We start from the raw sequence: 22456 nt of genomic DNA, 5'->3' as shown, positions 1-22456 counted from the left end.
AGTGAATGATTTAAAGCATTTTTCAATGAATAATTTTGCATAATTCAATGACAAATTACAAATATATTTTTTAACAGTCACTTGTTGCCATTTGATGACTTAACATTGTAAAGGTTCGATCAAAAGGGCATTTTGATCGCTACCATAGACATTAGTGTTTTTATCCAAACTATAAACTTTTATCCCAGTACTTCTGTGATTTGATATGAATATTTGTAACACAGAAATAACGAAACTGTGTTGAAAAGATTGTTTGTGAAGCTGTTTCATACCCATACTTTACTCTCTGGCTCAGCGGCAGCGCAAACACAGATTTGATGGTTCCAGTGAGATTTCTGTCAAATAGGCGAGTCACAGACACAGGCGAGTCAGTGTCATTTAGAAATGAGATTGCATGAGTGTTTAAATCGATATTGAGAATTATTATTATTATTATTAATATTATTATTATTTTTATTTTTTTAAATAATTTTTTGTGCAGCTCTTGTTTTAAATCTTTCTATCTTTTTATTTATACATCCAAAGAGACAGTAAAAACCCATTTCATGGCATTTTTAAAATGTATACTTAAAAGTGCACAATAATCTTGGTTATTTTAAATGTGCCAATTCGGAAACTGACAAACTAAACATTTTATTTCAGAGTACATTGATGAGAGTCAATTTTACACCTTTTTCTCTGGGCAATATAATAATTTTGAAAGAAGGTTTTGACAGACCACAATATTTTTTATCTTCAAGCAATTTTCTTTTCAAAAGTGATTAATGAACTGTTCATTATTTGACTTTTGGCTATGAATATTGCATGTCCACATTTGAAACCTTACTAGATCTGGGAAAGATCCTGTGTAATGCATATAGTTTTTTTTTTATCTGATTGAAGATTGGACTCATCCGATATTTCTTAAATTCTTTGGATCATCTGTACAAAAAAAGCTTTTCTCCTGGCCTAACACCATTAAATACACAGTGCCTTGTCATGCGGAGTAACTTGCGGTCCTAATGTGCCGTGCTCCACATATTCAGCCTCCCCTGTGCGCTGACGTGTGGGCGCAGCATAATGGAGCTCACAACGGAGCACATGATCTGAGTGAGCCGCCTTGCACAGTGTGTCTTCTATCAGTGCGAGACACTTTTGAAGTTTCTGCTTTTGCGTGTCACAAGATTTCTCATCACAAGACAAGACACAAAACCCAGGAGCACAGAGTAAATAGACGTGTAATACGTATATTCGAAACCAAAAATGCTCCCTAAAACCATTTAGTGCCAGTAATTGCTGTTCTATAATAAAATGATCAGAAATACATAACATTTGTAATAAAATGTAAACCTTTCCAAGAGAGCTCAGATTGTATGGTGTGATGAGTATGTACATCTACTGGCTAGATATTATATCATCGGTTTGTGGTGAACGCTAACTCTCCAAGCTCTATTAATAGTCCTGCTATCATCTTTCTCAAGGAGCTGTGTTGTTCACAGGGCACTGAGTAAGCTTGATGTTATCGTACAATACTTTATCTTGTGGGTTTGCCTGTTTGCGGCAGAGGCCTTCAGAATAAAACATTAGTTCTCAGGGATCCCTGTAGCTCAAATGCTAGAGTATGGTGGTTGCAATGCAAAGGTCATGGGTTTGATTCACAGGAAATAAATGTATAGCTTGAGTGCATTGTAAGTTTCTTTGGTTGAAAGTTTTTACCAAATGCATACTTTTAAATAAATGTCTTTTTCTTTTGTATCATTTGTATTTAATGTTTTTTTTTAGGTGCGTAAAATTATCCGCGTGTGTAAGGGCATCCTGGAGTACCTTACCGTCGCAGAGGTTGTGGAAACCATGGAGGACTTGATCACTTACACTAAAAACCTAGGACCAGGTACTTGTGTTATTAAGTATTTATTAATGTTTTTAAGTATTTGTTAGTTCCTTTTGAAGAGTTTTTATTTCATTCTGATTTGAATTTAAAGTTGACACTGTTGACAGGTCAGCTTGCTCGTGCAAGTGGACAGTTTGGCAGCGATTATTTGCATGAATAGAATTCATTATTATGGTTGAATAATTTTTTTAAAGATGTTTTTTTTAGGATTACACTCTTTAAATGAGGATATAACTATGACCATGAAAAACTGTTTATCTGTTATATATGTTCTATTCAACTTTTTTCATTAGGTGGTATTGTTTTGGAGGGAAGAACTTCTATTTATGTGAGGCATTTTCAGTTTCTAGTAGCCTTTTTTTCTTGCTTCTATTTTCATTTCATGCTTTAATTTTTTAAAGAAATTAATACTTTTAATCAGCAAGGATATTCAGCTTTGCAATTACAGGAATAAATTACATTTAAATGTAAAATGTAAAACAATTATTTTAAATTAATATTATCACAATATTATCACAATATTACTATTGTACTCAAATAAATTAAGCCTTGGTGAGTATAAGAGATTTCTTTCTAAACATTTAAAAATCTTACAGACCTTTTAATGGTAGAGTATAATTTTTCTGATATTTGACATAATTTAAAAGCACTGTTCTTCTTCTTCTTTAGCAAATCCTGAATTGAACATCCATTTTTGGCTTATAAATATATGGAGAATTATTGCTAGCTGGACAGTTCCTCAGTCCTTCATGTTTCTTTTACAGCTGCTTAATATATTTATCAAAATTTTGGTAGGCATGACGAAAATGGCAAAGATGATTGACGAACGGCAACAGGAGCTGACACACCAGGAGCACCGTGTGATGCTGGTCACCTCCATGAACACAGTGAAAGAACTGCTGCCCGTGCTCATATCAGGTGAGAGACCATCGAACCACTGTGTGTGTGTGTGTGTGTGCTGCGTGTCGTCTCGGTGTGCCAGCCGTTGATATGGCAACGCTGATAATTGGAGCCATTTAACCGCCTTGCAGGGAGGGATAGATTTTTCCCTTCATCCGGTTGGCTTTCTGCAGTTGGCTCAGCAATAAATAGCTAGGTTGATGGCAGCTCATCTGCACACGCAGAAAGGCTTTAAATGTTGATGTTTGCAAATATGTCTACTCATATGGAGATAATTAGTTACCTGATTGTTGGATATAAACTGCACTCTGGAGCTTGATTTGTAAAATAGTTTTAGATAGCTCATGAAAGGGAGTACTAACAAAATTGTTTTTGATACCCATCAGCCATTAAAATCTTTGTTACAACCAAGTGCACCAAGAGTCATGGTGTGGAGGAAGCCTTGAAGAACAGAAACTACACATTTGAGAAGATGAGCGCTGAGATCAACGAGATAATCAGAGTGCTGCAACTCACTTCTTGGGACGAGGATGCCTGGGCCAACAAAGTATGAGCCTCATCACATACATAGACGCATACACTCCTTCCTACAACCCACCTTAAACAGTTGCATTAAGCTACATTGGCTTCAAAAGGTCAGACAACTCATTTCCTACAGTCTCTGGGCAATTTACTATGTTTATAAAAGGTAAACATGACAGTGGCATTGCTGTAGAAAATTATTCTTCCATAGAAAATTGTATTTCCAATGATAATGTAAAATCCTTGATAATCTTCTCGGATGTAAATGAATGGGAGAAATATTAGTTGTAACTCAATATAGTGACTGTAGTCCCACTTTACTGTTAAAAAAGCTACATGCATAGCCTGCATAGGCATTGCAGTGATCAATATGGCTGCTTGGAGTGGAGGTCATTCTTTACACCTTGTCCTAAATAGATGAGATAAGATTCCAACAACAAGATGTGACAAAATCACAAATCACAGCCAATCAGATAAGCTTCAGGGCGGGTGCAAGTGTACTTCTGCTTCACGTGATTCACCCCCCACCCCTCTTTTCACAAATGCTTCCCATTTACAACAAATTCAATACATACATTTATTACATTATGAAATGGATTTAAAAAAACTAGTTAGAATGCATTCAAAATACCGATTGATACAAACTTTGCTATGGAAAACACTTTGTTCAGAGTTCAGTTTAAACATTCTTGTAGACTGTAATTTTAATATTATACAAAACACAATAAGTACCTGAGTTGTCAGCCACGATGTCGCAGAAATGGAATTCAAAAAATATATTCCAAAAATATAATCCCCTGTCACTTGGTGTGTATCTGGAAAGGATAGAAACATGGAAATATTTGATCGCATATTGCTGCATTGGGGCTAGTTATGACACATTGCTACAGTATTTGTTTTTGTGATTTGATCTTTAGAGGTGCATTTTATTTGACTTAACTATTTATTTAATTTTCTGAACGGTGCATCACAGATGTGGACATCAAATGAACTGACTTGAACTGACTTTACCCCGTGACTGATTCAGTCACATTATTTGCAGTTTTATTCAAATATTCTAATATTGCGATTTATCTAAAAGCTTGTTATTTTAGTTTTGAAATTTTTTGAAATACATGGCTGCTTAAAAATGCGTTTTATCAAGACCCCTTTGTGTAGCTTTGTTTTTCTCCCTAAATTAATCTGACACTCCCATCCTGATACTGTAATAATCTTTTCCATTTCCTGTACTGTTCACAAGCAGGCTAAGAACTCACTGACAATATTAGATTTAAAAAAAAACATCATCATGGCATCAGTGTTTAACTGTTAGATTAACGATCTGCCGTTTAATATTTCATGAAGTCTACTGAATCATTTGATCTTTCTCTTTAACTGATGACACCCTTCGCTTGCTTAGCATGCATATTAAATATTTCCATAAGAAACCACTCGACTCTCAAAATCTCAAAGTTTCCTAAGCTTTCATTTACTTTGCTGTCACCTGTTTTTTTTCTGTTTGCCCTGATATAACTCTGTAAACATGCCTCTTTCTTTTTTGCTCTCTTTCTTTTCTGTGTTCTTCCATTTTTTTTTCTCTTCCTATAGAAGGTAAGCTCTCCTCTCTCAGGCTCTGTAATGTGACAAGCTGCATGTCAGATCATGGTGTTGCTAACCATATGTATGTGTTAGTATATTCATTCTTGTTTGTTTTTTTAACATTATGTTTGATAGAAAGCCTTTCTCAGCCTGGCTTGCCATTTTAAATGCTGTATATATAAGGGGTGATGTATTTCCGAAGCCCAGCTTCAAAACAAAACAATAAATTGCAATTAGAGAGGTTGTTTTATGATGTGCTGTGGAATGCAACTGTGCCACCACTCACCCTCCACACCCTTCAGTCTCACTTCATCCCTCATTTAGACACACTGTCTCACAGTTAATCACTAATGTCTGTCTCAGGAAGTGACAACTTTTTAACTCTTGATGTCTATCTTCATGGCTCCTGCTGTACACATTCCTTTAATCTCAATGCTGTCTCACCAGATCAACCTGAGTTTCTGCTCCATGACTCCTCATGCAGAGCTACAGCCACTTTTAAACAACCAATGAAATTACTTGAAAAGTGTACTTCGCTTATGTGTTTCTTGTTGAAATAGAAATTTTGGGTGGTATATAGTGCATTCGAAAAGTATTCACATCACATCCCAGAAGTATTTGCTTCACTTTTTCCAAATTTTGTTATGATACAGCCTTATTCCAAAATGGATTAAATTCATTATTTTCCTCAATATTCTATAAACAATACCCCATATTGACAAAGTGAAAGAAGTTTGTTTGAAATTAAAAATACAAATCAAGTTGAGTAAATATGTAAAAATGTACATATTAAGTATTCACATAAGTATACACTCAAAATTAAGCTCCGGTGCATCCTGTTTCCACTGATCATGAACTTGATTGGAGTCCACCTGTGGTAAATTCAGTTGATTGGACATGATTTAGAAAGGCACACACCTGTCTATATAAGGTCTCACAGTTAAGGCGGGCGTACACTGTGCGAATTCGGATACTTGGAAGGTCGTGAGATATTGCAGACGCTACGAGTCATTTAATTTGATCATCGCATCAAATCAGCTGGTACACGGCACGACTGTTTGCACCGCGAGCCGGCTGCGATCACACGAGTTTTCATGTAACACAGACACCGGAGCTTTCAATGTTGCTGCTATAGCTTTAGATACAAAAAATAAAGAAAAAAGATGTGAAAATGATTTGTTGAAAAGCAGAGAACAGCCATTCCTTTTAACCGAAACAACCAGAGGGAGAGAGAAGAGTGCACGTGAGAGAGAGAAAGTGTGTGTGTGTGTGTGTGTGTGTGTGTGTGTGTGTGTGTGTGTGTGTGTGTGTGTGTGAACCAGTATGTGGCAGCCACTGAGCTAATAATAGTCATATAGATTGAGCGTATGCGACGTGCTTGTGCATGATTTGGCAATAGGGGACAGCTATATGTTGGTAAAAATCGGGCTGACTCCCCGAACTTTTTAAACATGTTTAAAAATTATCGTAAGGTCGGGAGGTGCTCTTAATGTACCCGGCTCGTCTCGTATTTCCTCTCACACGGTGCGAGCCGCGACCATACGAGCATCCACGATGTCCACGCGATTTCTCCCGAGAAAAAAAAATCGTCTGCGAGTTCGTACGACAGCAAAAATCGCACCTTGTACGCCTGCCTTTAACAGTGCACGTAAAAGCACCAACCAAACCATGATGTCCAAGGAATTGTCTGTAGACCTACAAAACAGGATTGTATTGAGGCACAGATCTGGAGAAGGGTACAGAATACGTTCTGCTCAATTGAATGCCCCAATGAGCACAGTGTCCTCAATCATATGTAAATGGCAGAAGTTTGAAACTACCCGGCAAAACTGAGCGATCAGTAGAGAAGGGCCTTAGTCATGGAGATTACCAAGAACCCGATAGTCAGTCTAAAATAGCTCCAGTGTTTCTCTTTAGAGAGAGGAGAACTTTCCAGAAGAACCACCATCTCTTCAGCACTCAACCAATCAGGCCAGTATGTTAAAGTGGCCAGACAGAAGCCACTCCTCAGTAAAAGGCACATGACAGACTGCCTCGAGTTTGCCAAAAGGCTTCTGAAGGATTCTAAATTTTCTAGTCTGATGAAACAAAGATTGAACTCTTTGACCTGAATGGTAAGCATCATGTCTGGAGGAAACCAGGCACCACCTCATCACCTGGCCAAAACCATCCCTACAGTGGAGCATGGTGGTGGCAGCATCATGCTGTGGGAATGTTTTTCAGCGACAGGAACTGGGAGACTAGTCAGGATCGAGGGAAAGATGACTGCACCTGATGGAGCTTGAAAGGTCCTGCTAAGAAGAATGGGAGAAACTGCCCAAGAATATGTATGCTAAGCTTGTAGCATCATACTCAAAAAGACTGTAGAGGCTGTAATTGGTGCTAAAGGTGCTTCAACAAAATATTGAGCGAGGGCTGTGAATACTTAAATATTTTTGTTGTTTTCATTTGTATTTTTAATAAATGTGAAAAAATGTCATACAAACTTCTTTCACACTGACATTTATAGGGTATTGTTTGTAGAATTTTGAGGAATAGGGTGAATTGAATCCATTTTGGAATAAGGCTGAAACATAAAAATATTTGGAAAAGTAAAGCGCTGTGAATACTTTCCGGATACACTATATTTGGAAAGCTTCTCACTTTTTATTAAAATATCCAAAACCATTGTGTATAGTTTTACAATAAAAAGTGATTTAGTCAGTTTGGATAATTGTGGGAATCGTGTACTGTAACTCTATCCTTTTTTCATTGGCTAGTGCTAGTTGGAGGATGTGATTTATCAGAGAATTTTATTGGACCAAATTTTTATATGTGTAATTGATGAATCATTAATCTATTTTTGAAAGATTGTATATTGAGTTAATATTGTCTTTTAGAATTGTACTCAAGCTCAAAGCTTTGTAATTCTCATTCTTTGAATATACGAAAAGTATTTAGTGATGCTAGTTAACTATCTAATAATCATTTTCAGTCTTTTGAATGTAGCACACATTTAGCATTGGACCCACTTTCTTTTGTCTTGAGTCAAAATTGAGTTGAAACTCTGAAGTCGAAACTTGAACTTCTGACTCTGGGCTCCCTTGTGCCTTATGACTGACAACATGAAATATAGATTTATGTAGTTATTGTTCTCCCTTGGCCACACACACACACACACACACACACACACACACACACACACACACACACACACACACACACACACACACACACACTGCAAAGAATGAATTATGAAAGATAAAGCCAATGCATTTCCAGACTTATTTATTGTTTCACTCATAACTGTAATTCTGCGTTTAATTAGAATTCTCTAAATGATAATTTCAAAGCTTTTGTCTGACAATAGCCTCTGTACAGTTGGTCAATCTTCCTTGACATTATTTACTCTGTTAGCTAAAATGAGACAGATGTTGTCAGTCAGCTTTATGTTAAGCTTTCCAGTATCTTTTTTTTTTTTTTTTTTGTAAAGAGTAAGTGAAGTTAATCATTGAAACTCTGCATCAGTCTACCTAATTGTAATTCGCCACAGCAGGAGCTTGTGATATCAGTCATGAGATCAGGTGCATAAGCAGAATACTTATTGAAGCAGAGATTGTTCAAACATGGCTCCATCATTAAATTTTGATCAGGTTCAGAATTTCTAGCCTGTTTCTGATCTTAGTGTTTGTAAAACTGAATATACTATCCCCTAACACCAACCCTACCCACACACTCACTCACTCACTCACTCACTCTTTACATACACTACCGTTCAGAAGTCAGTCAATAACGTTTTTGTAAAACATCTTACGCTCAACAAGGCTGCATTTATTTAATAAACATACAGTAAAAACATTACTTTATTATTACAATAAAATCATTATATATATATATATATATATATATATATATATATATATATATATATATATATATATACAGGTCCTTCTCAAAAAATGTGCATATTGTGATCAAGTTCATTAAAAATTAAACTTTAATCAAAATTAAACTTTCATATATTTTAGATTCATTGCACACCAACTGAAATATTTCAGGTCTTTTATTGTTTTAATACTGATGATTTTGGCATACAGCTCATGAAAACCCAAAATTCCTATCTCAAAAAATTAGCATATCATGAAAAGGTTCTCTAAACGAGCTATTAACCTAATCATCTGAATCAACTAATTAACTCTAAACACCTGCAAAGGATTCCTGAGGCTTTTAAAAACTCCCAGCCTGGTTCATTACTCAAAACCGCAATCATGGGTAAGACTGCCGACCTGACTGCTGTCCAGAAGGCCATCATTGACACCCTCAAGCGAGAGGGTAAGACACAGAAAGAAATTTCTGAATGAATAGGCTGTTCCCAGAGTGCTGTATCAAGACACCTCAGTGGGAAGTCTGTAGGAAGGAAAAAGTGTGGCAAAAAACGCTGCACAACGAGAAGAGGTGACCGGACCCTGAGGAAGATTGTGGAGAAGGACCGATTCCAGACCTTGGGGGACCTGTGGAAGCAGTGGACTGAGTCTGGAGTAGAAACATCCAGAGCCACCGTGCACAGGCGTGTGCAAGAAATTCCCCAGGTCAAGCCACTTTTGGGCTACAGAGAAGCAGCACTGGACTGTTGCTCAGTGGTCCAAAGTACTTTTTTTGGATGAAAGCAAATTTTGCTTGTCATTCGGAAATCAAGGTGCCAGAGTCAGGAGGAAGACTGGGGAGAAGGAAATGCTAAAATGCCTGAAGTCCAGTGTCAAGTACCCACAGTCAGTGATGGTCTGGGGTGCCATGTCAGCTGCTGGTGTTGGTCCACTGTGTTTTATCAAGGGCAGGGTCAATGCAGCTAGCTATCAGGAGATTTTGGAGCACTTCATGCTTCCATCTGCTGAAAAGCTTTATGGAGATGAAGATTTCGTTATTCAGCACGACCTGGCACCTGCTCACAGTGCCAAAACCACTGGTAAATGGTTTACTGACCATAGTATTACTGTGCTCAATTGGCCTACCAACTCTCCTGACCTGAACCCCATAGAGAATCTGTGGGATATTGTGAAGAGAAAGTTGAGAGATGCAAGACCCAACACTGGATGAGTTTAAGGCCGCTATCGAAGCATCCTGGGCCTCCATAACACCTCAGCAGTGCCACAGGCTGATCGCCTCCATGCCACGCCGCATTGAAGCAGTCATTTCTGCAAAAGGATTCCCTACCAAGTATTGAGTGCACCACTGAACATAATTATTTGAAGGTTGACTTTTTTTTGTTTTAAAAACACTTTTCTTTTATTGGTCGGATGAAATATGAATTTTTTTTGTTGAGATTTTGGGTTTTCATGAGCTGTATGCCAAAATCATCAGTATTAAAACAATAAAAGACCTGAAATATTTCAGTTGGTGTGCAATGAATCTAAAATATATTAAAGTTTAATTTGTATCATTACATTATGGAAAATAATCTTAAACAACTTACGTTCCCCAAACATTTTAACTGTATATCATACATGTAATGTATTTCATATGTAAAGTGATTAGAACAGTAAACAGCTAAAGCCTGAACAAATGCATATGACATTTTCCTGGACTGCAGCTTGAGAATGAAACCCAACCCTGAGCTGAATCTATCCATTAATGCATGTGAATAGGAAATGACTCATCAACTTACAAATAATGTGATCTGTCTTGCTGGATGCTGAGCAGTTGGCTGGATAGCAGGCAGGCAAAGTAAGATGAGGAAATGGATTGTGTGGATAATTCGTTTTAGCTGAAAGAAGACTCATTGATTATCCTTGTGCTTCAAGTTTGCTTCAGGATAACAGCAAACTATATTTGGGCTTTTTTGATTACATAATATGGATTTATGACAGTGGGTTGACAGGAATCTAGATGCATATTTTAGAGATATTGTAATACATAGTGTATTTTACAGCTGAGATGGAGTGTAATTGGCAGATGGAGCAGGTGTGTGGGGTTCATTTCCTGGCCCGTCTCCTTCTCCTGAATGGATCTGACTGCTGCTTCAGCTGCCAGAGTGCCTCCTGATGGAAATGCAAAAACATGAACTCAATTATCACTCTTTCTACGGGTCCATTATTGTCTTGTCTGGCTGATTCAAAGACAACAACAAACCTAAAGTAGACGTTTCCAGATAAAGATCTTATTGTTGTTGTTGCGAGAATGTATGCTTCACCAAGTCAAAATAAACCACTCCCATGTTTTCCTGATATATTTGTAGCACGATATAACTGGGTCCCAAATGGCCCCACATGGAGCCTCAAAACACTGCCGCAAGTTAAAAGATCTCACCCCTCGTCTCTTATATTCTGGATTGCAGATATGGCTGGAGTATGTTTGTAGTTGCTAAGATGTTTTGGATATTGGCTATTACTAATTGCCAAGTCAGATCACTTCATAGCATACCCTTCCTCTAGTCTGGCTATCACCAGACCAAGCTCAATTTAAAATTGAACATTGTTCTAGGGAGTCTGCTCTGTATTTTCTACTGCACAAGAGGCCTGATAAACGAGCATTATTCAAATGACTCTGTACGTAATTGGATAGTCCTTCAACCAATCGGACCACAAGAGGCGCGATCAACAGGCAACGACCCATCTTTTTTCTATCTGTCATTGTGTTAAACCCACTAATACCGTGTCAGGTGGATAAGCCAGTCTGTGATTGGTTGCCACAAAAGTGTAACAGAAGCAGTAGAAATAAATGTACAGGTTTCCAGATTGAGTTGGAGGAGAAATCAAATCGCCGGCAGATCAGGCTGGGTTTACCCAGTCTACCTCTCCTCAATATTCTGAAATAATCTAAGGTATCAGTTTTGAAGGCATGACCTTGATACTCACGCCAGACATAATTTCACACCCATGCCCTTCATTTGTCTTTTAGTGTTATGCTCTTCTTGATATGTTCATTTTTCTGATAATGTGTGCATTGAATGCATTGTCTGTGCAAATGACTATTGCTTTAGTCTGCAGTTGAGAGGAGCACCCTACGCATGGCTGAGTTACTGAACCAGACATGTTGTCCTCCAAATGTGTGCGTTGTGCAATGGAGTGTGAAGTGGTGATTATGTGGGCCGCTCTCGCACTTTGTGTGTGTGTGATTGAGAGAGGCAGAGGCTCCTCTTGCCCTTCAGAGGCAAAGAGCTGCAGAGCTCCCTCCCTTTAGCATATGAGCACATATGCAACTGCAAAAAAAAAAAAAAAACATGCATTTTGCATATGCAACATTTTGCATATACAATTGCAAAAAAAATCCCACTCTGATACATACTATGACAACATTTCCTATAGGCCAAAATGACGAACATTACTTACTAACACACTCTTTCTCCTTGAAGGACACTGAGGCCATGAAGAGAGCGCTAGCACTGATAGAGTCAAAGATGGGTCATGCTAAAGGCTGGCTGAGGGACCCTCATGGCCTACCAGGTAACATAAGCACATCCATTAGCTCACTAGCTCTCTGTCATCTTTCAGGTGTAAAAGGGTTAGTTCACCCAAAAATGAAATGTATGTCATTAATGACTCACCCTAATGTCGTTCCACACCCATTAGACCATCTGCGGAACACAGTTTTAAATATATTTACCGACAGCGTATCTAAGTGTAGGCACACAATACTGTCCATGTCCAGAAAGTCAAATGTTATCCCATGCCTTTTTTAACTGAAGCCAAAGGCTTTCCTTTAAATGTACAATAGATCTGTCCAGTTTATTTTCCAACTCTCCCCAAATGTGCTAGACAGGGTTGAGGTCTGGACTTTAAGGGGTCCATCCTTTTCAATGTCTCAGCAGATTCCTTCTGTCACAGGTAGTTCCGGAAGTAGTTAAAAGAATGTTTCGGGTCATTCTCCTCTTGGAAAATAAATTCAGGCCCAATAAGACAACTCCCAAATGCCAAATGTTTTAATAATTTTGCCCACCACTGTATATTTTAAAATGTATTTATTTCATGCAATGGCAAAGCTAAATTTTTAACAGCCATTACTTAAGTCTTCAGTGTCATGTCACATGATCTTTCAGAAATCATTCTAATATGCTGATTTACTGCTAAAGAAACATTTCTTATTGCTATCAGTGTTGAAAACAGTTTTGAAAACACCAAAACACACTTTTTCTTTTTTTTTCAAGATTCTTTGATGAATAAAAAGTTCAAAAGAGCAGCATTTATTTGAATCTTTTGTAACATTATGTATTGCTGTCCCTTTTGATAAATTTAATGCATCCTTGCTGAATACAAATATAAATTTCCACTTTTTTTTTTACAAAAAAATCTTAATGACCACAACATTTTGAATAGCTGTATACACAATATATGTATTGTTGATGATTTTAATTGAAATAGATAAAAAATATGAGTGTGTAGTGGCCTAACACTATGTCTGTGACTCCTGCTCTTGGATGCTGACATACAGGAGATCCGGGAGAGCATGCTTTGCGTCAGATACTGGATGAAGCAGGAAAAGTGGGTGAGCTTTGTGCGGGGAAAGAGAGACGAGAGATACTGGGAACCGCCAAGACCTTGGGCCAGATGACGGATCAGGTGTCAGATGTGCGCGCCAGGTACTTCAGGAGCACCGAACGAAAAGGCAGAATTATAGTCAGAGCCCATTATACTGCTGATTCAACCGACTATGAGATTCCCCAGTTCAGCAGTTCACGTTGAGAGCCAAATGCCACCATATGTTCCTGTAGTGTTCACGTGAGCTGAATTTTGCATTAATGCAGCTGTGTGCTGTTCATAATGATATTCTTCATCCTTTATGCAACACATTACCCCTGTGTGATGTGTCTCAGGGGCTGTAACTGCTTCTAATTTACAACACGAGAAAGTGTGTCAGGTTTTTTAATAAACACAGTTTAGACATTGTTTGTTAGTGGTCTAATTCTCCAGGGATTGTTTATCCCTGACTGCTGAGTACAGGAGAAGGAAGGAACGGTGTGGTACAGTTTGGGCCCATGTGTCAGGGATGTTGAAAGCTGGAGTGAAAGTGAAAGATCAGACGCTGTGCTCTGACTTCATTAGAGAGACTCAAGGAAAGCAGATTAAAGGCTAAAGGGCTGGATAATCAGCGGCTGCACAGGCACACTGAACACTCTCACACGGGTGCTCTTTACACTGACCTTTGCGTGCAGTTCGGATGCTTCTTAAATCACGGTAGTAAATTGTAATGGGTAGTCAGAGAGATCTTTTTCGGCGAGCAATTTCTTTAAATTTAGTAGTTTATTTTTATTATTTCACATTACATTGGTAACACTTTACAATAAGGTTTCATTTATTAACATTAGTTAACTACTTTAGTTAAAGGTGGTCTATGTAAAAAAAAATTTGACTGTACTAAAGCATAAAAGTACCATAATATGTGACCCGTGCTGGCAAATGCATCGAATATGCACAGGATAATTACAAGCTACAAGCGAAACAAATGAAAAACGCATCTTTGGTAGATTTTGAGGTTTTCACAAAAATTTGTTCATTAAGCCCTCGTCTAGCGATCCCACTTCTCCAAATAGTAATTCAACTTCTAAAAGTATCTTTATTTTTATGTTTTCTGAGAGGAGTACCTTTCCCTTGTCCTTGAAAAACAATCTCACTTGCCAGACTGACAGATCCAAAGCACACGCACACAATCCCGATTTACACAGAATTGCAGTATTTCAAAAGTCCTGTCTTGGCGAGTATTCACACAAATATTATCTGTTATGTCTTTAGTGAACGTTTTGTTAATGTTAACTTGGTTAACTCTGATTTTTGTTTGGGAACCTTCTGAAAACTTTAAATAGATTTTTCTCAAAACTGACTTTGCTGACTCTATCGACTTCGAACGTGTTGCTAATTTTTTTCATCATTTGAAGTTTTTTTTTTTTTTTTTAATACAGAATGTTAAAATAACATTAACTAATTTTTGAAAAATTGCTCATTGGGGCTCATTTTGCCAGCACGGGTCACATATGTTTGCAGAGATTTAGGAAACATGCTTGTTCAATGCTTGTTTCTTTGAAAAAACAATGCTACAGCTAGTTTTTCTTCTAAAATATGCATTCCGTGCCGGAATGTCTATTTTTGTTTTGGTCTGTATGATCCCACCCACTGCCAATTTACCCAATAGTATATCAACATCCCAGGTTGCCAGTTTGTGAAAAACACAGCGTGTTGCAGTCATTCAATTGAGCAAACGAACTGGGTCAGAAATTGTAGATTTTTTCCTGATCTGAAAAGCCTTGGCAATAAAATCATTACAAACGTATACATTAGCTGATCAACTTACAGTGTAAAGGCCAGTTCACACCAAGAATGATAACTATAAAAATAACTATATTAGCATCCACGCCAGCAGACGATATTGATCTGTTTAGCCTAAGCTCGTGCTTGTCTGCTTTAAATGATCACACTCGTTACAGCAGGGTGGATTAATCAATGTTTTTAACAATGGCTGTCAATGTTTTTCTCGTTCATCTGTTTTGGGAAATCCTTCTGAAGGTGATTCCGATGATATAGTTTCTCTGTGCCGTTATCTTTATCTTTAACAGTTATCATCCTTGGTGTGAACAGGTCTTAAGGCTCGTCACTTTCCAATGTCAGTTGTGCTCATTCCCATTGCGTGCCCTAAATCTGGCAACCCGCATGAGTTTTAGGAGGACAGGGGAGGGGAAATAACTCTCTCTAATATTTACAATGTTGACTGCAGCATCCATTTCAACTACTTGTTGTCAATATTACATAATGCACTGTGAATTAACATTAACATGAATATATATATATATATATATATTTTAATAATAAAAATGTAACAATGGTTAATAAATCCTTTTAGAATATTTGCTTATTGTTAGTTAATGTTAAATAAATTATTAACTAATGTTAACAAATGAGACTTTACTGTTAATTGTTGCCATTTTATTGTATGTTGCTTGTTCAGAGGTCAGGGTGCCACCCCTATGGGCATGCAGAAAGCTCAGCAGGTGGGCCAGGGGTTGGATATTCTGGTGGGGAAAGTGGAGAATGCTGCCCGGAAGCTGGAGGCCCTGACCAATGCCAAACAGGCCATTGCCAAGAGAATCGACACAGCCCAGGTCAGTATTGATATTGTTAAACAGAAGCATGAAGATTGCTGTGTTTTAGTGTTTCTATTGTTTAGTGTGTTTATTGGTTCTCAATTGATTTTGCTTAAGGTCTCAAATTTTAAACATCAAGTTACATATTTAATATTATGTTTATTAAAGTTATAGACCCATAACAACTAATTAACAACTAATTATTAATAAGCAGTAATTAGGTGTTTTTGAGGCAAATCAGTTAGTTAATTTCGAGAATTAGTCCATAATCTTAAGTGTGACCAACATAACATAATGTGAATAGAAACAATTTCAATGTGGATAGTTTTAATCTAGTCACAAATGAATTTGAGTTTGAGTAAATAAATGACCATTGATGTCAACAACAAAAATATATGGCAATTGTTTTCTCCGCCCTCAAAGTTCATAAGTCCATTTATCTTTATTTTTTTATATTTGTAATATCTTATTTTGTTTTTTATTTTGTTATAGTTCCAGATTTAAAGAGACTATATGCATCCCAGGCGACCTGTGGGTACTTAAAATGGGTACTCTAATTACAGACGTGTTCTCGTCTAAATAGATGTTGCATAAATCTGTCTTAACTGATGTTATTTAGGGAAGATGTGCTATGTTTCATAAATATTTAAAGGTTGGAATCATTGTACTTTGTGCTGTTGATGGAGCGACAGAAAACCACAGATTAGTTCAGACAACGGCAAAGTCTGATTATATAACAGACTGATTCCTTATGCTGAATAACAATAAGGTTGTAAATATTCCTTCAAATTGAAAACAGGAAATGTTGACAAGTACCAATCTAGTGTGTTTATTCTGATAATAAGGAGTCAGAGCCCCTTATTTCTTAAGATACTGCTAACTAACTAATAGGTTTAGTTGTAGTGATGCAGAATAAAATGAAAACATACCATTTACTGTTCAAATAAAAACACCATTTCCTGATTTCTTTTAATTAAATGTTCATTTCTGCACAGAGCTGGCTGGCTGATCCTAACGGCGGTCCGGAGGGGGAAGAGAACATCCGTGCTCTTCTGGCAGAGGCCAAGCGCATTGCTGACTTGTGTGAAGACCCTAAAGAGAGAGACGACATTCTGCGGTCCATCAGTGAGATCGCAGGACTCACTGCGAGACTGGTTGAACTTCGTAAAATGTAATTACAGGCCTGCATTGCGTTAGAGACCTTTAATTTACAGGAACATTCAAAGAGGTCTTTCCACTTTCAAAGGACAGATGGTTTTCAGTTTCATATCAATCATGCCAGTCTGTCATGTTTACAAAATGGTGTGTGATCAGCACATGATGAAAAATGTGAACTTGATAAACCATTGTGTTCACGGTCGGGTATATATAACCCAAATAATGTGCCTAGCGTGACTCAGATCTGGAATCTGTCTGTCTGATAATGTGTTTGATAACATTTAATGATGTTTTTTTGTTAAATATCATGCTCTGGTCCATTTTTGTGTCACAGGGGTAAAGGGGATACTCCTGAGGCTAGAGCACTGGCCAAACAGATTGGCACAGCTTTGCAAAACTTGCAGGCAAAGACTAACCGAGCCGTGGCCAACATGAGACCTGCCAAGGCTGCCGTTACCCTAGAGGGTAAAATGGAGCAGGCTTTGCGCTGGATCAACAACCCTGGAGTAGATGATCATGGAGTAGGTGGGTGGCATGAAGTAAAACATTACCATTTAAATCAGACAAAAAAAAACATCTTTGCAACCAATTAACATTCCGAATTGAATACAAATTATTTTGTGGCCATGTAGATGTTATGATATCTGTTTTTGTTATTAGCGTAATGGGCATCCAGTGCAGTAAAAGACTCATCTGGTCATCTGAGGCAATTACTTTCCACCCAAAGGATGACACTGGCATATTGAATGACTTATTCATACTTATGGAACTGGGCACTTGACTCTGGACCTTTATGTGATGTGACAGATGGCTATTTTTCTTTGCCCCTGTTGTATTTATGTTCATACTTAAAATATTTCAAACCATAAATAGCCGCTTCGTGTCCTATTCACAGTAGGTCATGTTACTTTCAGGTTAACTTAGTCTTGGAGTAACTCTAGACCAGAGCTGTTCAGTGCTGCTTCTGGAGATCTACTTTTCCTGCAGTTTAGTACTAGGACTGCGTCCCAATTCACATACTTACTCTATGCACTAGAAGTATGTACTTGTACGTGTACTGGTGATGGGGAAAATCCATAATTTCGAGTGTATAGCAAGACCAGTATTGGGACATACAACCACGTCATAAAATTGCAACTTGATACCACATACCCCTTGTCATCTTACTAACTTCATTACATAAGAATCCATTGTTAAATAACCTTAATAAACTTTGAAAACTGCTATGGCAGCCTAGCTTCACAACTTTTTAAACTTCTCTTTAGCTAAAAAAGTTGAAAGTGAGTCGTCACAAACTTAAAATGTTCAAAGGGATTGTAGGTAATAATCACTTTAACATCATGCACGGATACTCAATTCAAAATCCACCAAAAAAGTATATCTATCTATCTAGTCTACTTTTATTTTTGGATGCATACTTGGATTCTAATCTTACATACTATTGAAGTGGTATGATAGTACTTTCAAATGAATTAAATAACATTTGTTTTTGGCTGTTTTTTTAAACTAGTAAATAGAAATATTAATTTACAGTGTTGGGGGTAATACATTACAAGTAACCCAAGTTACGCAATCAGATTACCTTTTTCAAGTAACTAGTAAAGTAACTAGTTAGTAGTTAGTTTTTCATATACGTAATGCAGTTTTCCCATTTATTGATTGACACCTCTCCTGACCCCATGTTAAAGGGGTGGTTCCGTGATTTTTTTCTAGGCTTGGTTGTGTTTATGGGGCGCAGTATAACATGTCTAAATACTTCTTATTTTTTTAAACGCTGTATTTTTCTTATATTTTACCTTTATTCCACACCGCTGTCTCCACTGTCCTTTGAACGGCTCGTTTGCTTCCTGCTTCTGAAGCCCATGAAGCCCATCCCTCCAAAAAACACAATGGTCTTAGATTTGTTAGACGGTCAAATGTAGTTTCATGTATTTTTATTGGCTGAAGTGCCAAGCAGTTAGCCTGACAAGCCAGATCCACATCAAGATGTTTGGTCTGGAAACTCACCATTGACAGTGCTCAATCCGAGGGGTGGGATAAACGGTTGTCTTTCAAACTCCCTCTGCGATAGGATAGCGCTACACCAACCAGAGCAATGAAGGTGAAGCAGAGCTTGCTGATAGATTAAACATTCGCCATATCCATATGTCGGCTAAACTCCGAACACATCTTCCCTTTTTAAGAATGACTTCAGTGCCGTTCTTTGTTCTTTTCTCAGAGAAAAGCTGAACTCCATGTCTTCCAGAGTCGTGGTCAAAGCTGATTCGAAAGACAGCCGCCGTTCGCCAGTTTCTGTGTTTACTAGAAGCACACAAACGCAACTCGGCCGTCGTCATTATGGCCCCGCCCGCCGACTCTATACACGATGTGATTGGCCCATCCAGAGTGAGGGGAATACAGCTCAGAAGGGTATTGAGAGTTCCTAGACGATACTTGCGGGCAGATTAAATTTGCTGCCGCTAGGGTGCATCTAGATTTCTAGGCTACCAAGCAGTGGTTGTCCGGAAACACCACGGCCCTTACCATTACGGGCAGAAGTCACATCTGGGGCAGTGTTTATGTTAATAGCAAGGGTTTAGGATGTCACCAACCCGGGAAGAAGCTTGTTGTAGTCCAAATCGGCCGTTTTTGTTGGCAATAAACTGCCATAACTTTATAAGACAATATCTCCATTTGCATTGAACTTTTAGTGCTGTAACTTTGCAGATACTGTTCATGCTCAAGCAGCAACATTACACACTAACTAAAGTTTAAAAAAGGTAAATCGCATACAACCAACCCTTTAAGAGAAATTGGGAGTAAATGCAGAGGCTTTGTGTGTGTTATTGTAGTTCTTGACTAAATGTGAGCGTGCATTTACTCATCTCAGCTGCACAAAAACAGATTCAGAACAAAATCATTGTAGGTTTTTTGGGCTAATCATTGTAAATAAATATTGCGACTAAATACGAATTACTTTGTTTTTATATAAAAATGTTATCAAAATAGTTTTAGTGCAATTTAATTAGTAATTCTTACCTCACACTCATAGAATACATCACATCTGTTTGGGTAGATATTTAAACGCATTTCAAGCTCAAATCGAACCTGACTGAAAATTCCCCATACGCATAATGGCCGGAACTCCCACGGAACTCTCCATTGGACATAAATTACCTTCGGTCTGTCTTGAGACATAAACATTGAAACATGACACACTTTAAATTTAAGCAAAAGCAACAATCATAATAGAAACATTTTTATCAACTATAATCAGTTAATTTTCTTTAAGAGAAAATCTGTTGCAGGTTTGTCTAAACAATTGAATACTTGGGTCGGGATTGTTGACATGACACATTAAATTACCCCCCAAAAAAGTGTGTTCCTATCCTAGTGTGCTGGATAGCTTGTTTTATATATACAGAACCCCAAAACAGGGCTGTCTAGGTGCACCAGCCTAAATGGGAGCCTGCTATCTCTCTGTCTGTAGGCCAGGCTGCCATACGGGGGCTGATAGCTGAGGGCCGTCGACTGGCGAACTCTCTACCAGGGCCGTACAGACAGGAGCTGCTAGCAAAGTGTGAGCGAGTGGAGCAGCTGATGATGCAGTTGGCAGATCTGGCCGCACGGGGAGAGGGAGAGAGTCCTCAGGCGCGCACTGTGGCCGCTCATCTGCTGGAGGCAATTAAAGTAAGGCATCGTGTCCCCCTTTTCTATTAAAAGATCTCAGTATCTTTCTCACAGCAGGTGTGGGTGAAGCATAATCAGATGTTTAGATCTCAAATGGGAAGTGCAGAGGTCAAATATGCTAGCCCTAGAGTAGCGCAGTACACAAAGTGCTCAAGATAATATATAAGCAAATACCACCCTCTGCTGGATCCTTCCTAAAAAATTTATTCCTACACTTTTGCAAGAAAATTACACTACCGGACCGCTTAAAAATTTAGGAATAGTTAAGATTTTGTTTTTGAAAAACAGATTTATTGTGAAATATTATTATAATTTAAATGTTTTTCTTTTCTATTCTATTCTGTTTTTTATTTGATTATATTTATGTAATTTATTCCAGTTATGGCAAAGCTGATTACTCATTACTCCAGTCTTCAGTGTCACATGATCCTTCAGAAATCATTCTAATGTGCTATTTAGTGCTCAGTATTATCAAATATTATTGGTGCGCAAGTATTAATAATGGTTCTTATTATTACTATTATTTTTTAAACCAGTTTTTGCAGTGGTGCATTTTTTTCTTTGGTTTGTTGATGAATAGAAAGTTCGGTAGAAAAGTAGAAAGCAGGACTTATTTGAAATAGAAAGCTTTTGTAATATCATAAATGTCTTTGTTGCTACTTTTGAATGTGTCCTTGCTAAATAAATGTATTAATTTATATATATATATATATATATATATATATATATATATATATATATATATATATATATATCGATCATGTGACACTGAAGACTGGAGTAATTGCTACTGAAAATATAACTGCAATCACATGAAAAATATTACATTTTAAAATTATATTAAGATTGAAAGCAATTCTTTTCAATTGTAATATTCATAATATTATAGTTTGTGCTGTATTTTTGAACAAATACAAGCAGCCTTGGAGAAGTTTTGACTGGTAGTGTAGAGTAATTTGTTTTGTTTGTTTAGTTTAGTTTTGTTTTTAACTGTACACTTAAATAACCTGTATCATATTTTTCCTTCGAGGATCTGAAGGCAAAGATGCAGGAGGCGATGACCCAGGAGGTGTCTGATGTTTTTAGTGATACAACCACACCAATTAAACTCCTGGCTGTAGCAGCAACGGCACCTCTTGAGGCCCCCAACAGAGATGAGGTCAGCTGAGTATCTTCAGGCTTTTTTAAACAGAGTGCAGGATGCTTTTCAGTGTCATGCCAAATACACACAAATATATACACACACTCAGTAACACAACCCCTAAATCGTAAAAAGACTTAATTCTTTTTTAAGAAATTCATTCTTAGGGTTAATTTTATTATTGAAGAGTAATTTTGTAAGTACAACTAGTTTTGAAATGCACTCAAACATACTCATAGTCTTTGTATATTATTTGTCCTCTAGGTCTTTGACGAAAGGGCATCTAACTTTGAGAATCATGCCAGCAGACTGGGTGCCACAGCAGAGAAGGCCGCTGCTGTAGGAACAGCCAACAAGAGCACAGTTGAAGGCATCCAGGCAGCTGTGAAATCAGCCAGAGATTTAACACCTCAGGTATGCAGCTTAGATATGCATGTATGCATGTCTGTGTGTGTGTGACGCCCAACTCTGTGCTTATGCCAGAGCTACTTTAAGGGCACATAATGGTTTGCTTGGACATCAGCCACAAGATCAAGTCTCCAGGGCTATTCAAACTTCATGATTCCAAAGGCCA

General features: G+C 37.6%; 1 protein-coding gene across 4 annotated transcripts in view; it reads left to right on the top strand.

Moving 5' to 3' along the window:
* vcla (vinculin a) overlaps nt 1-22456 on the top strand; it is a 51765-nt gene that overhangs the window by 20303 nt on the left and 9006 nt on the right. For 2 of the 4 annotated variants that reach the window (XM_067422288.1, XM_067422290.1), the window contains exons 4-14: nt 1762-1870; nt 2666-2788; nt 3157-3317; nt 12198-12288; nt 13274-13421; nt 15779-15932; nt 16910-17085; nt 17407-17597; nt 20542-20741; nt 21772-21900; nt 22147-22296. In XM_067422288.1, coding sequence (XP_067278389.1) covers nt 1762-1870; nt 2666-2788; nt 3157-3317; nt 12198-12288; nt 13274-13421; nt 15779-15932; nt 16910-17085; nt 17407-17597; nt 20542-20741; nt 21772-21900; nt 22147-22296 — 1632 coding nt within the window. Of the gene's footprint in view, nt 1-1761; nt 1871-2665; nt 2789-3156; nt 3318-12194; nt 12289-13273; nt 13422-15778; nt 15933-16909; nt 17086-17406; nt 17598-20541; nt 20742-21771; nt 21901-22146; nt 22297-22456 lie in introns of all 4 variants that reach the window. The other 2 variants (XM_067422287.1, XM_067422289.1) reach the window with 1 other exon arrangement.

Source organism: Pseudorasbora parva, chromosome 17 (assembly GCF_024679245.1).
Source record: "Pseudorasbora parva isolate DD20220531a chromosome 17, ASM2467924v1, whole genome shotgun sequence".
NCBI lineage: Eukaryota > Metazoa > Chordata > Actinopteri > Cypriniformes > Gobionidae > Pseudorasbora > Pseudorasbora parva.
Note: the sequence above shows the minus strand (reverse complement) of the source record. Positions and strands in the feature narration are given on the sequence as shown.